Source organism: Zea mays, chromosome 1 (assembly GCF_902167145.1).
Source record: "Zea mays cultivar B73 chromosome 1, Zm-B73-REFERENCE-NAM-5.0, whole genome shotgun sequence".
Classification (NCBI taxonomy): domain Eukaryota; kingdom Viridiplantae; phylum Streptophyta; class Magnoliopsida; order Poales; family Poaceae; genus Zea; species Zea mays.
Genome location: NC_050096.1, coordinates 174,730,696 through 174,746,028, shown reverse-complemented (window position 1 = coordinate 174,746,028; position 15,333 = coordinate 174,730,696). Strand labels below are relative to the sequence as shown.

Below are 15,333 nucleotides of genomic sequence, written 5' to 3'. Positions count from 1 at the left end.
TCTGGCTTGTCTCACTGCCCACATCGCGACAAAACTGATGCCAAGACCCGTCAAACGTCAAGGGCTCGGTCTCTACTTTTTCTAGGGGGTGCCTTAGGTGGTATGCCACACTTTTGGTATAGAACCTAAGTGGTTTTGGTGCCATCTTCAAAGTGAACACGGTTGATCTTTAAATTAGGGTTAAAAATTGGACTTAGAGAGAAATAGAGAGCTCTAGCTCTCTCTCCACTTGGAGATTTGATTTAGGGTTTCTCCAGGGGTCTGTTTGCAATATTTCCCTCCCCTAATTGCTGGTTATAAGGTTACTTAAGGTTTGGGTAAATGTTACTCATGCTTTGCACACTTGTTCACTCTCTTTTCCCTCTCAACAAGGGTTTTGGGAGATAGGGTTTAAGAGAGGTCTAGGGTTCTTCTCCCCTCTTATCCAAGGTAGTAAGTGTGCAAGGATTAGGGTAATGCTTTTGGTCACTCACAATCCTTGGTTAACATCTAGCTTTCCAAGGCCCTCATGCTTTTGCTCCTTAAGTTCTTCCACAGGTGCTCATAGCCTTTAGTATCAAGGTGGGTTCTAGCCATGGTAACACCTGGGGTGTTACACTCTGTACGCCTTTCAAGTCCTTGATGGGCCCCATGCTGGTGATGGCTGCGATCTTCTCCGGGTTGGCTTCGATGCCTCGCTCGGAGACGATAAACCCCAAGAGCATGCCTTGGGGCACCCCGAAGACAAACTTTTCGGGATTGAGCTTGACGCCTTTTGCCTTGAGATATCGGAATGTCACTTCAAGGTCGGAAAGGAGGTCGGAGGCTTTCCTCGTCTTGACTACGATGTCATCGACGTAGGCCTCGATCGTCCGGCCAATGTGTTGGCCGAACACGTGGTTCATGCACCGCTGGTACGTCGCACCGACATTCCTCAAGCCGAACGGCATGGTGACATAGCAGTACATGCCGAAGGGCATGATGAAAGAAGTCGCGAGCTGGTCGGACTCCTTCATCCTGATTTGGTGATACCCTGAGTAGGCATCGAGGAAAGACAGGGTTTCGCACCTAGCAGTGGAATCCACGATTTGATCGATGCGAGGCAGAGGGTAGGGAACCTTCGGACATGCTTTGTTTAGACTAGTGTAGTCTACACACATCCGCCATTTCCCTCCTTTCTTTCTCACAAGCACAGGGTTGGCAAGCCATTCGGGATGGAATACCTCTTTGATGAACCCTGCCGCCATTAGCTTGTGGATCTCCTCGCCTATGGCTCTACGCTTTTCTTCGTCGAATCGGCGCAGAGGCTGCTTGACGGGTCGGGCTCCGGCTCGGATGTCCAGCGAGTGGTCGGCGACATCCCTCGGTATGCCGGGCATGTCCGAGGGACTCCACGCGAATACGTCGGCGTTCGCGCGGAGGAAGTCGACGAGCACTGCTTCCTATTTGGGACCAAGCTCGGAGCCGATCCGGATCTGCTTGGAGGCATCACCGCTGGGGTCGAGGGGGACGGACTTAACCGTCTCCGCGGGCTCGAAGTTGCCGGCATGACGCTTTACGTCTGGCACCTCCTTAGAGAGGCTCTCCAGGTCGGCGATGAGGGCCTCGGACTCGGTGAGGGCCTCGGCGTACTCCACGCACTCCACGTCGCATTCAAACGCGTGTTTGTACGTGGGGCCGACGGTGATGACCCCGTTGGGGCCTGACATCCTGAGCTTCAGGTAGGTGTAGTTGGGGACGGCCATGAACTTCGCGTAGCATGGCCTTCCCAGTACCGCGTGGTAGTTTCCTCGGAACCCGACCACCTCGAATGTCAGGGTCTCCCTTCGGAAGTTGGAGGGTGTTCCGAAGCAGACGGGAAGGTCGAGTTGTCCGAGGGGCTGGACGCGCTTCCCGGGGACGATCCCATGGAAAGGCGCAGCGCCTGCCCGGACCAAGGACAGATCGACACGCAGGAGCCCGAGGGTCTCGGCGTAGATGATGTTGAGGTTGCTGCCTTCGTCCGTGAGGACCTTGGTGAGCCTGACGTCGCCGATGATAGGGTCGACGACGAGCGGGTATTTCCCCGGGCTCGGCACATGGTCGGGGTGGTCGGCTTGGTCGAAGGTGATGGGCTTGTCGGACCAGTCTAGGTAGACTGGCGCCGCCACCTTCACCGAACAGACCTCCCGGCGCTCTTGCTTGCGGTGCCGAAACGAGGCGTTTGCCGCTTGCCCACCGTAGATCATGAAGCAGTCGCAGACCTCGGGGAACTCTTCTGCCTGGTGATCTTCCTTCTTGTCGTCGTCGCGGGCCCTGCCACCCTCCGCGGGTGGCCCGGCCCTGTGGAAGTGGCGCCGAAGCATGACGCACTCCTCAAGGGTGTGCTTGACAGGCCCCTGGTGATAGGGGCACGGCTCCTTGAGCATCTTGTCGAAGAGGTTGGCACCTCCGGGGGGTTTCCGAGGGTTCTTGTACTCGGCGGCGGCGACAAGGTCCGCGTCGGCGGCGTCGCGTTTCGCTTGCGACTTCTTCTTGCCCTTCTTCTTGGCGCCGCGCTGAGTTGACGCCTCGGGGGCATCTTCCGATGGGCGGCCCTGGGGCTGCTTGTCCTTCCGGAAGATAGCCTCGACCGTCTCCTGGCCGGAGGCGAACTTGGTGGCGATGTCCATCAGCTCGCTCGCCCTGGTGGGGGTCTTGCGACCCAGCTTGCTCACCAGGTCGCGGCAGGTGGTGCCAGCGAGGAACGCGCCGATGACATCCGAGTCGGTGATGTTGGGCAGCTCGGTGCGCTGCTTCGAGAATCGCCGGATGTAATCTCGGAGAGACTCTCCCGGCTGCTGTCGGCAGCTTCGGAGGTCCCAGGAATTCCCGGGGCGCACGTACATGCCCTGGAAATTGCCGGCGAAAGCTTGGACTAGGTCGTCCCAGTTGGAGATCAGCCCCGGAGGCAGGTGCTCCAACCAGGCGCGGGCGGTGTCGGAGAGAAACAGGGGGAGGTTGCGGATGATGAGGTTGTCATCGTCCGTTCCACCCAGTTGGCAGGCCAGACGGTAGTCCGCGAGCCACAGTTCCGGTCTCATCTCCCCCGAGTACTTTGTGATAGTAGTCGGGGGTCGGAACCGGGTCGGGAACGGCGCCCGTCGTATGGCCCGGCTGAAGGCCTGTGGACCGGGTGGTTCGGGCGAGGGACTCTGATCCTCCCCACTGTCGTAGCGTCCCCCACGCCTGGGGTGGTAGCCTCGGCGCACCCTCTCGTCGAGGTGGGCCCAACGGTCGCGGTGATGGTGCTCATTGCCGAGGCGACCCGGGGCCGCAGGCGCTGTGTTGCGCGTGCGCCCGGTGTAGACCGAGGCTTCCCGCATGAATCGGGAAGTCGCGGCATGAGGTTCCGAGGGGTACCACTGCCTTCGGGAGGCGGAGCTCTCGGCCCGTCGGGCCGCGGTGCCTTCCAGGAGATTCTTGAGCTCTCCCTGGATCCACCGCCCCTCGGTGGTTGATGGCTCCGGCATCGCGCAGAGGAGCATTGCTGCTGCAGCCAGGTTCTGGCCAACCCCGCTGGATGCGGGTGGCGGCCTGACCCTGACGTCGTCGGTGATGCGGTGCTGGAAGCCCTGGGGTAGATGACGTATTTCTCCGGCCGGAGGCTGGCCCGCCCATTCCTGTCCGACGTCCCGGCGGATCGGCTCAAGCGCTCCTGCTCCCTCGTCGAGCCTGGCCTGCACCCCGCGGATTTGCTCGAGCTATGGGTCATGGCCACCCGCCTGAACGAGGACCACAGCTAGCTCCCGTGGGATGTCAACGCGAGGCACCGGCCTAGGGAGGTCACCGTCCTCCGGCATGCCGAGATGGTTGCCTTCGGAGGGACCCCCTAGATCGACGTGGAAACATTCGCGGCTTGGGCCGCAGTCCTCGTCGCCGAGGCTACGGCTACCGTCGGAACAGTCGGAAAGGCAGTAGTCGCATGCGGTCATGAAGTCCCGCATGGCACTGGGGTTGCCAAGTCCGGAGAAATCCCAACAGAAGCTGGGCTCGGCGTCTTCCTCGGATCCAGAGGGCCCGTAGGTCGAGACGTCCGTCAGCCGGTCCCAAGGTGACCGCATACGAAACCCCAGAGGGTTCGAACTCGCCTCTACGAGAGCATCCGCCAAAGCGAGGCCGCTTGGCGGGTCGAGGCTGAATTCGAAAGGCGCGAGATGGGAATCGGTCGATATCTCTTGGTCGACGGGCGGTGATGAAGTCACGTCGGGGACTGACTGCACCGTCGTCTCAGGTACGAGGGTGACGTCCAGCAAGCCTTTCACGAGTGTGCCGCCGTCGTCCGTTTGCTCGGAGTTGGCGTGTCGCGGGGAAACGGCGCTCGCCTTCGTCTCAAACGCGAGGTCGATGCCCGACGCGCCCCCCGTTGGGGCGCTGGGGCCGTCGACTCGCTCGACAGTCGATGAGGCGCTGCCTCCCGCTTGGCCTTGGTTGCCCCGCCTCCTCCTCCGTTGGCGGGGGAGAGGACGGGGCAAGCTCGAATGTTGTTCTTCCACCACACGGGGAAGACATCGTCGATTCCACCGCCGGCGGGCGGGCTGTCGGCCGCCATTGTCGCTGTCGTCCGGCGGTGGAAGGAGTATCATGTCGTAGCCGCCGTCGAGGGACATGAACTCAAGGCTCCCAAAACGGAGCACCGTCCCGGGTCGGAGAGGTTGCTGGAGACTGCCCATCTGGAGCTTGACGGGAAGCTGTTCGTCAACACGCAGCAGGCCCCTACCTGACGCGCCAACTGTCGGCGTTTCGAGACCGGGGGGTCCCTAAGCCGACGAGTGAAATGTCGCCGCGTGCCCCAGCCCAGATGGGTCGGCGCGAGGCCGAGCGCGAAGGGGGGAAGTGAGGTGGCCGGAGATGGGCGTGAGAGAGGTGGGAATCCCGCGGCCTTCGTGTTCGTCCCGCGCCCAGGTCGGGTGCGCTTGCAGTAGGGGGTTACAAGCGTCCACACGGGAGAGGGAGCGAGCGGCCTCACGCGAGCGCCTGTCTCGTCCTCGTCCCCGCGCGGCCAACCCTCTCTAAGAGGGTCCTGGTCCTTCCTTTTATAGGCGTAAGGAGAGGATCCAGGTGTACAATGGGGCTGTAGCGGAGTGCTACGTGTCTAGCGGAGGAGAGCTAGCGCCCTAAGTACATGCCGTTGTGGCAGCCGGAGAGATTTTGGCACCCAGCTGGTGTGATGTCATGGCCGTCGGAGGAGCGCTGGAGCCTGGCGGAGGGACAGCTGTCGGAGCTGTTGAGTCCTTGCTGACGTCCTCTTGCTTCCGTAAGGGGGCTGAGAGCCGCCGTCGTCACAGAGTATGCAGGGCGCCATCATTGCCTATCTGGCGGAGCGAGCCAGATGGGACGCCGGTCTTGTTCCCCGTGGCCCGAGTCAGCTTGGGGCAGGGTGATGATGGCGCCTCCTGTTGACGTGGCAGGTCTGCGCCCTAGGTTGGGCGATGTGGAAGCTCCTCCGAAGCCGAGGTCGAGTCCGTCTTCCGTGGCCGAGGTCGAGTCCGAGCCCCTAGGTCGGGCGAGACGGAGACCGTTGGCTGAGGCCAGGGCGGAGTCCGAGCCCTGGGGTCGGGCGAAGCGGAGTTCGTCGTCTTCTGGGGCTGAGCCCAAGTCCGAGCCCTGGGTCGGGCGAAGTGGAGTTCGTCGTCTTCTGGGGCTGAGCCCAAGTCCGAGCCCTGGGTCGGGCGGAGCGGAGTTCGCTGTCTTCCGGGACTAGCCCGAGTCCAAGCCCTGGGTCGGGCGGAGCGGAGTTCGCCGTCTTCCGGGACTTAGCCCGAGTCCGAGCCCTGGGTCGGGCGGAGCGGAGCTCCCTATGGTGCCTGCGGCCGGGCCTGACTGCCTGTCAGCCTCACTCTGTCAAGTGGCACCGCAGTCGGAGCGGCGCAGGCGACGCTGTCTTTCTGTCAGGCCGGTCATTGGAGCGGCGAAGTGACGGCGGTCACTTCGGCTCTGTCGGCTGAAGAGCGCGCGTCAGGATAAAGGCGTCAGGCTGCCTTTGCATTAAATGCTCCTGCGATTTGGTCGGTCGGCGCGACGATTTGGTCAGGGTTGCTTCTTGGCGAAGACAGGGCCTCGGGCGAGCCGGAAATACGTTAGCCGCTGGAGGGGGGCCTCGGGCGAGGCGGAGATCCTCCGGGGTCGGCTGCCCTTGTCCGAGGCTAGGCTCGGGCGAGGCGTGATCGCGTCCTTTGAATGGATCGATCCCTGACTTAATCGCACCCATCAGGCCTTTGCAGCTTTATGCTGATGGGGGTTACCAGCTGAGAATTAGGAGCCTTAAGGGTACCTCTAATTATGGTCCCCGACAAAATGTTTGATAGAAAAGCAAGATTTTGGCGATAGACTAGGAGGCAAAAGGAAATTTTATTTTCCTGGACAAGGAAAAGAGGGAGATATTTGTTGGGCTTAGTGGGCTGTGCACTACTCGGAATGTGATCCTAACGCGGGCCGGGGAGACTCCACTCCACGTCTGTGTCCTCTTCATCGCAACTGCCTCTGCCTGCTTTCGTTTCTGTTTGTTTGTGTGTCGGAGAACCTCCCGGCTCCCCGCAGTCCCCCTGGCCTCGCAGATCCGCGGCCTGCTTCGTTGCTGCCTTGCCAGCAAGCAGCCGCGCTCATCCTCGCGGACGCCAGCGGCGGGGCAGCCCCCTCTCCTGTGATCCACTCCGGCGCCCGTGGCCGCGGTTGCTCCCGTAGGTGCCGCCGCCTCCTCCTCCCCCTCTTCATCCTCCTCCCAGATCTATCCCCGTGCCCGCGGCACCTGCCGGCGTCGTGAAATCAAGTGGTGAGAACCCGCCCTGCTCCCTCCCCCGTAGTTACGCCAGGCGTGTCTCGCTCTAGAGTAGAGTCTAGACATTGAACTATCTCGGTCTGCTGTTGTTTCTCTATTCCAGTGGTTACAAACAGAGGATGTTTTATATTTTTTACAGCACTTGGTTCTGAACTTAGAATCGCTACTTGCCCGAAAATTACTCCTCACCTGACACTAGTCCTGGTAGCAGAAATGATGTTATGGCAACATTTCTGCTGGATGTTTAAGTTTAACTGTGTAAACTCTCAGAGAAGTTACCGGTTATTTGTTAATCTCCACCCAGCTAAGTCTTCCAGCTAGGCTGCTACTGCCATTGTCACAATTTTAATAACGTGACTTATTCAATATTGTTTAAAAAAATACTGAAACATATCTGCATATTGACTATTTTTGGGAAATGACATACCCTTGTATGAGTGTATCTGTACCTGTGCTACATAGATTGCAGGTGTGTCAAATGAAGATTATACTTTCGAATTGTCCTTATTATAGAAGGTGTCTGGGTAACCTGCTGCTGTAATTTATTTTATTCTAACCAGAGTTCATGTTTTTGGCGATAATTGTACCTTGTGCCTGTTTATCGTACTTCTTTAGAACATTAGAACATTTCACTATACCTAGCTTCATGGTAATGTCATCTTGTAGGCTTGACGGCAAAAGGACCCTTTCAATCAAAGAGAATTTGGTCGCTGAGGCTGGAAAAAATCTGGATGTGTTTAACTTTTAGGGCTTACTATTTTTGAGAGGTGGTCTGACATAGACTATCCACAATTCAGCGCCAGGTCTCAGGGAGCGACCTACCCCAAGGTGGGGAGTTCGTTCCTTTTCCAGTAACGAGGAGGGCAAACTCATATTCCATCATGATGGAAGAGGACATGGAAAATGGAAGGTCGTATCAAGAAAGACCAAGGACTTTTTCAACAGTACGAAGCAAGTCATCTATCCCGCTGGTACGGGCTTTCGCTAATCTTTCTCCACCTTCGAAAAATACATAACTGACCTTTCTGACTACTTTGAAAAGGACCAATTTAGCTTCACTTCATATTCCATGCGCTCACTTTGTGTATGTATTTCTTTCTTGTGTGTTAGTATGTGCAAGTACATGGAATTTGTCCTAAAACATAGCTGTGTGAAGTGTCCCTGTTTTTGCTGATATATATCGACACTACTTATTTTAGGTGGGAAAGAAATATACACACTGTTCATTCATTTATCTTTTACCATTAGTCCAATTGGATATGCCTATTGACAGATCAACGTGTACACTAAAGAACAATTCAGCACACTGGATATTATACATTTATTTTCCATCTTTCTTTGTTTTATCTATATATTTATACTTAAGAATTTATACATAACCAGTTAGATGTCCGTGCATTACTACGGTTTTCATATAACACATGGGTAGATTTTGTTTTAATAAAACACAAAAATATGTGTGTTCTGTTGGTTAGGTGGGTGTAAATATGGAGCCAACAACCAAGGTTCGAACCCCCCACTTCTGCACAATTTTATCTTTTTTTGCATAAAGCGAGAAGGGGAAGGATGACACACGACGACCGTGGAATCGTGGAAACTGGTGCTTTATATAGTAGGGATTTATCTTATTTTTGCATAAAGCGAGAAGGGGAAGGATGACACACGACGATCGTGGAACCGTGGAAACTAGTGCTTTTATATAGTAGAGATAGAGAAGTAGCCAAATAAAGTTATTGTTGTCCTAGGTTCGATGCAGCCTCTGCAAAAATTCAGGGGTACAGACTCCACTTATGGGGCCGCCAACACTGGGTCTGTCTTTTTTTTTGCTCATCAACACTGGCAACAAAGTCTTTTAGATTTTGGTCATACCTATTAAATAATTTTTTTTAGTCACAAGTCAGGTAGGTTAAAAAGTTATCCTCATTTTCTTATATTCCAAAAATGATCATTCAGCTAAAAGAACTGGGCAGTGGCTACTTTAACACTCTATATTCCATGTCACAAAATTTGATAAATGAAAAAAATCTTGAAGTTCAAATTTCTGCTGATTGATTGGCATACATTTTTTAACATGTTATGAGCAACTGTCAGATATTTTATGTTTGTTTCTTATTTTGTTTGTTTTTGTTGCTACAGGCCTTACGTTTGTTGATGAGGATAAATCCCCGTGCCTTGATTATTCTTTCTCTTTTGGTATTCAGTGGTGTGCTATATGTGGGAGCCAGTACATCACCAATTGTGGTCTTTGTGTTCTGTATATGTACTCTCAGTCTATTCTTCTCTCTCTACCTTACAAAGTGGGTTCTTGCTAAGGACGAAGGACCACCAGAAATGTCTGAGGTATAAAAACTGTTTCAATTCAGATCAGTGATAATGTGATATGCATTCATGTTCTGCATCTTCAATGCTTCACTTCTTGTCACATGCCGTTTCTGTGTTTAGAAAGCTCTGTATGCTAATGTTGCTGTCTTGCTATGCATATTCTGCTTCAATTGCTTGTCTCTAAATTGTGCTAGTATTTCATTGGGGTTTTGACCTACCAGAGTAGTGTTCTAGCGTGATTTGGTTTTGTGCCTTCTCTTGTTCAGATATCTGATGCCATAAGAGATGGTGCTGAAGGGTTTTTTAAGACACAATATGGAACTATTTCTAAAATGGCATTTATTCTGGCCTTTGTCATCCTTGGCATTTATCTCTTTCGCACTACTACCCCACAGCAGGAGGCGTCTGGCTTGGGAAGGTGTTTTTTCTGCCATGATCTGTAACCTTATTTGTACTTATATATATATATATGTTTATTAGTTGTTGCCAACTTGCCATGTTGACATCTCATGAATATAATGACTACACAGGGCAACACTAGCCTATATTACAGTTGCTTCTTTTCTTCTTGGAGCATTATGTTCTGGAATAGCTGGCTTTGTTGGAATGTGGGTGTCTGTGCGTGCAAATGTACGAGTTTCAAGTGCTGCTCGGCGCTCTGCAAGGGAAGCATTGCAGGTTTGGATTTCGTTCCTGGACGCACTTGGCATTTGCCCTTCTACAATAGAATTTCAAATCATGTCTGTTTTCTCAAAACAGATTGCTGTCCGTGCTGGTGGTTTCTCAGCCATCGTAGTTGTTTGCATGGCTGTATTTGGCGTGGCAATATTGTACTCAACATTTTATGTTTGGCTTGGAGTAGATTCACCTGGGTCAATGAAGGTTACTGACTGTAAGTTTCTTGTACACAGTACACCTGAAAACACACTAGATTAGAATCCAACTTGTCCATGAATTATCCACTTATTTTCTTGTAATTGTAGATTGCAATACCATTTTGTTAAGTGAAATGAATAATATTCTGTTGTCGATTCATATGGTTTTTGTGTAGTGCCTCTTCTCCTTGTGGGATATGGTTTTGGTGCCTCTTTTGTTGCCCTTTTTGCTCAGTTGGGTGGTGGAATATACACCAAAGCTGCTGATGTTGGAGCTGATCTGGTCGGAAAAGTTGAGCAGGGAATACCCGAAGATGATCCTCGTAACCCAGCTGTCATTGCTGACTTGGTATTGATGTTCTCAAGTAAAACTTGGAATGCCATTTCTTTTTTTTATTTTTTCATTGAAAAACTTCTCAATTATGTTCAAATATACCTGGAATTAGTGATGAAAATCAATATTGATGTGCTTCTCAAACTTCAGCAGGGATAAATTGATGTTAACAGCTTGCTTCTGTTTTGAAACTCAGTGAATGATTGTGTACTATGCTACTATATGTGCTAGAGTTGCCTTGTTGCGTAAGGTTTGGTAGAATTTTCAATCATAAACATTCTCATGGGCTGAATGTTGCTTGTCTGTGCTGCAATATTCAATACACGATTTGCTTTGCTCTACAACTCTACTTGCCTTGTTCTTGTTATCATGTAGTTCATCTTTTGCTACGATATATTCTTGTATAACAAAGGAAAACTACTCAGGTTGGTGACAATGTTGGAGATTGTGCTGCCCGAGGCGCTGATCTTTTTGAGAGCATAGCAGCAGAAATTATCAGTGCAATGATACTTGGAGGAACTATGGCACAACGCTGTAAAATTGAAGGCAAGTCTCTTTTGTTTACCCTCTAATATATTATTTTTCAATAAGAATACTGGCCACAGCTTGCAAGTGGCTGCTGATATTCTTGGTATCATAAGTTCTTAATCTATTTAGATACAAAAATTAATCTTTGGATGAACTATGCATGTCGGTACTGGGTTTTTACTAAAATTAAGAATTGTCGTGTTTTTGGTACAATGGTACACATACTGCACCTCTGCAATCGCTTTTTTCTGTCTCATAATCAGCTTTGCTTATTATTGCAGATCCCTCTGGCTTTATTTTGTTTCCTCTTGTCGTCCATTCATTTGATTTGGTGGTGTCATCAGTTGGAATTCTCTCAATCAGAGGAACACGTGACTCTGGACTCATTTCTCCTATCGAAGATCCCATGGCAATTATGCAAAAAGGCTACTCTGTTACTATTATGCTTGCTGTTCTTACGTTTGGGGCGGTGAGTCTTGTTATTTGTAAATACAATATGTTGTTTGATTATGTTACTTTACTGCTTGCAATAACATTTATAGTATTATACATTGATTGTATGATATTACTGCATTTGTTCCTAATGTCTGGGCATATAAATCACTTCATAGTTGCAATATGCAAAACTGGTCTACAACATAGTTTGTTGGGTATCTTTCATGTCATTAGCATGTTAAATAAAGGCACCATTTTTATTGAGTCGTTGAAACATCAATTATTATTATTAGATGCTCTTGGAAGAAAGAGGCCAGTAATTGTCCGAACAGGGAGAATATAACTGTTGGAACTGTGGCTCCTGAGGTGGTATGAATGGTGAGGGAAAGGTCGGGGATGGGATTGGTGATGGGGAGTGTGGGAAGGGTATCTGGTGGATGGGTATGGGTGTGGTTGATGTGGGCGGTAGCAAGGCGGAGGTTGGCGATGGAAGTTTGGTGGAGGTTGATGGGAGTGGAGCGGCTGTGGTGGTGATTGGTGGTGATGGTATGGGTGGCGCCGTGTGCGTCGGAAGGGTAGGTATGCCGCCATAGCTTGGCATGCCATATGGAAAAGAAGTAGTCCTGATGACGGTGGGTGCTGGTGGCGGCGGTGGTGTTGGCGACCTGCTGGACATGCGGTCCATGGCGGTGGTGAGGGCAGCAAACTAGTGTAGCATCATCTGCTGGAACGGCATGAAATCAGCCTGGGAGACAACAGCGGATGTTGCTGCGACAGATGTGTTGACAACGGCAGTGGTGGGTGTAGTTGATCCCGGTGGCACTTCTTCGGAACCTGACATCACCGATACCAGACTGTTGGAACTGCGGCTCCTGAGGTGGTATGAATGGTGAGGGAAAGGTCGGGGATTAGGGCCACAGCGTTTGGGTGCCGTCTTCCTAGGGTTAGGGCAGCGGATGGAGGGCGGTGTCGTACTGTTCACGTGTGAACAGTACCCGCCGGGTGAACAGTAGTCGACAATGGAGGGGAAGCTGAGCAAGGTGAATGCTTGCTTGATCTTTCATTGATCGAAGGGTACATTTATAGGCTGAGATAGCAGCCGTCCTTATCTAAACTGACTCCTTATCTTTCTAAACAAACTCTCCTTATCTTTCTAAACAAACTCAGCTTGCTCCCATCCATCTAAATAAACTCTATCCAAGACTACGACTGACGCTTATCCATCTACTGCTGGGCGCCTGATCCATCTGCTGCGCCAGCCCTAGCTGCGCCCGACCCATCTGCTGCGCCAGCCATATGGTGGCGATACTGAGTGCCGGTCATAACAATAACCTTGTCTTGATCTGACAGTTACTTATAATCTGTAGCCGAAGGATGTAATACAATGATATTTAAAATAGATAACAGAAACATATTGAAAACCATGAACCCTTGTCAAAGTTTGCTATAGATCTGTAGTTGAGTTTTCTTGAGGTTTTTATGATAATACTCACACTGAGCACAGTATGTGTTTGTGATGTCTTGTGTCTTCCCTTATACAAAGTAAAATCATACCTTTCTCCCCAGAAGTTGATTTCTTGTTATTGATTTGTGTTAAATTTTCAGTCTACTCGTTGGCTTCTGTACACGGAACAAGCACCTTCTGCATGGCTGAATTTTGCATTGTGTGGCTTGGTGGGGATCGTCACAGCATATGCTTTTGTTTGGATTTCGAAGTATTACACGGATTATAAACACGAGCCAGTCCGGCTTTTAGCTCTTTCGAGTTCCACAGGACATGGAACTAATATTATTGCTGGAGTAAGCTTGGGAATGGAATCAACAGCACTACCAGTTCTAGTGATAAGTGTTGCCATTATATCAGCATATTGGCTGGGGCAGACCTCTGGCTTGGTGGACGAGTCTGGCAACCCAACTGGTGGTCTTTTTGGGACAGCTGTAGCAACAATGGGGATGCTTAGCACTGCAGGGTATGTTCTCACCATGGACATGTTTGGTCCTATAGCTGACAACGCTGGTGGTATTGTTGAGATGAGCCAGCAGGTATGGCACATGTTTCTTTTATAGCTCAAACCTCCGCTGTAGCCTATAGGTTGTAGCAAACAACCTGTATTATTTAATACTCTTTCCATTACAAGATCTCAAAGCGTTTCATGGTTCAAAACAAAAGAACAATTCAAAGCATTATATACTGTTTTTCTTCCCATAATGGCTGCAATGCTTAGCAGGTTTAGCGTTTCTCTCATGTTTATATTTGGGCACTAATAGTAGGTATTATGTTTAATTATCCATTGTGATTGTGTACCGGTGCAGCCTGAAAGTGTGAGGGAAATCACAGATGTTCTAGATGCTGTGGGCAACACAACTAAAGCTACTACGAAAGGATTTGCCATAGGGTCAGCAGCTCTGGCTTCCTTCCTCCTGTTTAGTGCATATATGGATGAAGTAGCTTCTTTTGCTCAATTGCCATTCAAGGAGGTATGCAGTATGTGTTACTATGCCATGTGGAATACTGAACTTTTGTGCTCATATTCAGGGGTCTTACACAAATGTTGCAGGTTGATATAGCAGTCCCAGAGATTTTTGTTGGTGGTTTATTAGGCTCGATGCTTATATTCCTGTTCAGTGCATGGGCTTGCTCAGCAGTTGGCAAAACTGCACAGGAAGTTGTTAAAGAGGTCAGGAGACAATTTATTGAGAGGCCTGGTATCATGGTGAGTACATGATTACCATGAAGTTCTTCAGTCCTTTTATGCTTGGAAAAGCAGATGCTAACATGTAACAATATCATCCAGGACTACAAAGAGAAGCCGGATTATGGACGCTGTGTTGCAATTGTGGCATCTGCATCCTTGAGAGAAATGATAAAGCCTGGAGCTCTAGCAATTATATCACCCATGGCCGTTGGTGAGTCTTGTAGGTCATATCTGTGGTGACTGGCACTCGATGCTTTTCTAATTTGGTTTACGCGGTTTGCAGGCGTTGTCTTCCGGATTTTGGGCCACTACACTGGTCAGCCTCTTCTTGGAGCTAAAGTTGTAGCCTCCATGCTGATGTTTGCGACGGTCGCTGGGATTCTCATGGCACTCTTCTTGAACACTGCTGGCGGCGCCTGGGATAATGCAAAGAAGTACATTGAGACTGGCGCTCTTGGTGGCAAGGGCAGCGAGTCCCACAAGGCTGCGGTTACTGGCGACACGTAAGTTTCTCAGCTTTTGGTGTCCTGGTGACCTTTTATACTTTGGGGCTAGAATCTAGAGTTGAGTTTATACTGTTCGTTGGCCAAGACAGAGCAAAGAGATGTTTTTTTCCTGTAGCGAAATAGTTCTGATCATGGCGTGTGGCTTATTTTGCGATTCTGGATGATTGGTACAATCCGAAAGCCATATATTTGTTGTGCTGCAGGGTTGGAGACCCATTCAAAGACACTGCTGGACCGTCGCTGCATGTTCTTATCAAGATGCTCGCCACAATCACGCTGGTCATGGCTCCGATATTCTTGTGATTAACCAACCACTCATCAAGCTTGCTATTAACCCTGCGGAGATGTACCTATGCGACCAGGTAGATGAGGTGTGTGTGTGTGTGTGTTACCTGCATGTGATGATGTAACGGTCCAATCGGTTTGTGTCACGACATGCTGTACCCAGAGAAAGAAGCGGCGATCTATACCCATGTCTCACGGTAGATATTATACTGATGATGCAAATGCCGTGTTTTGTTACTGAATTAGTGGCCTGAAAGTTGCGCTTGTTGATTGATGAAACATTATGGTAGCGTACTTGTATGCTGCATCCCACAATGGATTTTATGATGTGGACCCCGAATGTTTTGCTTATACAATGTTTGCTATGCATACATGTATGTGTTTGTGTTCATTCATGGTGCCTGATGCCCATACGCTGATGAGGTCCAGAATCAAAGACGACAGCCTTAGCTCCAGATTATTATCATTATTTTTAGAATGTGGTGAGCGAGAGCGAGACACACATGACAAGATTGAAAACTCTGTTCTTTTCTTTTTATTGATAGAATACTTTGCTTATATAGGTACAAAGGGGTGC

At 50.4% G+C, this 15,333-nt stretch overlaps 1 protein-coding gene across 5 annotated transcripts; it reads left to right on the top strand.

Moving 5' to 3' along the window:
• Positions 1–6,357: 6,357 nt before the first annotated feature.
• LOC100126542 (H+-translocating pyrophosphatase) lies at positions 6,358–15,133 on the top strand. 5 transcript variants are annotated; one of them, XM_020551002.2, is made up of 15 exons: positions 6,358–6,769; positions 7,442–7,746; positions 8,912–9,115; positions 9,364–9,515; positions 9,628–9,775; positions 9,857–9,989; positions 10,149–10,321; positions 10,732–10,852; positions 11,116–11,303; positions 12,875–13,312; positions 13,583–13,747; positions 13,828–13,983; positions 14,065–14,176; positions 14,249–14,468; positions 14,675–15,133. In XM_020551002.2, exons 2-15 carry the CDS (start codon positions 7,657–7,659, stop codon positions 14,772–14,774), a joined length of 2,400 nt encoding a protein of 799 aa, XP_020406591.1. In that variant the 5' UTR covers positions 6,358–6,769; positions 7,442–7,656; the 3' UTR covers positions 14,775–15,133. The 5 variants fall into 5 exon arrangements, with proteins under 5 accessions (XP_020406591.1, XP_020406097.1, XP_020406329.1 ...); XM_020551185.2 differs by having other exon boundaries at positions 6,446–6,677; XM_020550508.3 differs by having other exon boundaries at positions 6,359–6,769; positions 9,628–9,989.
• Positions 15,134–15,333: the final 200 nt, after the last annotated feature.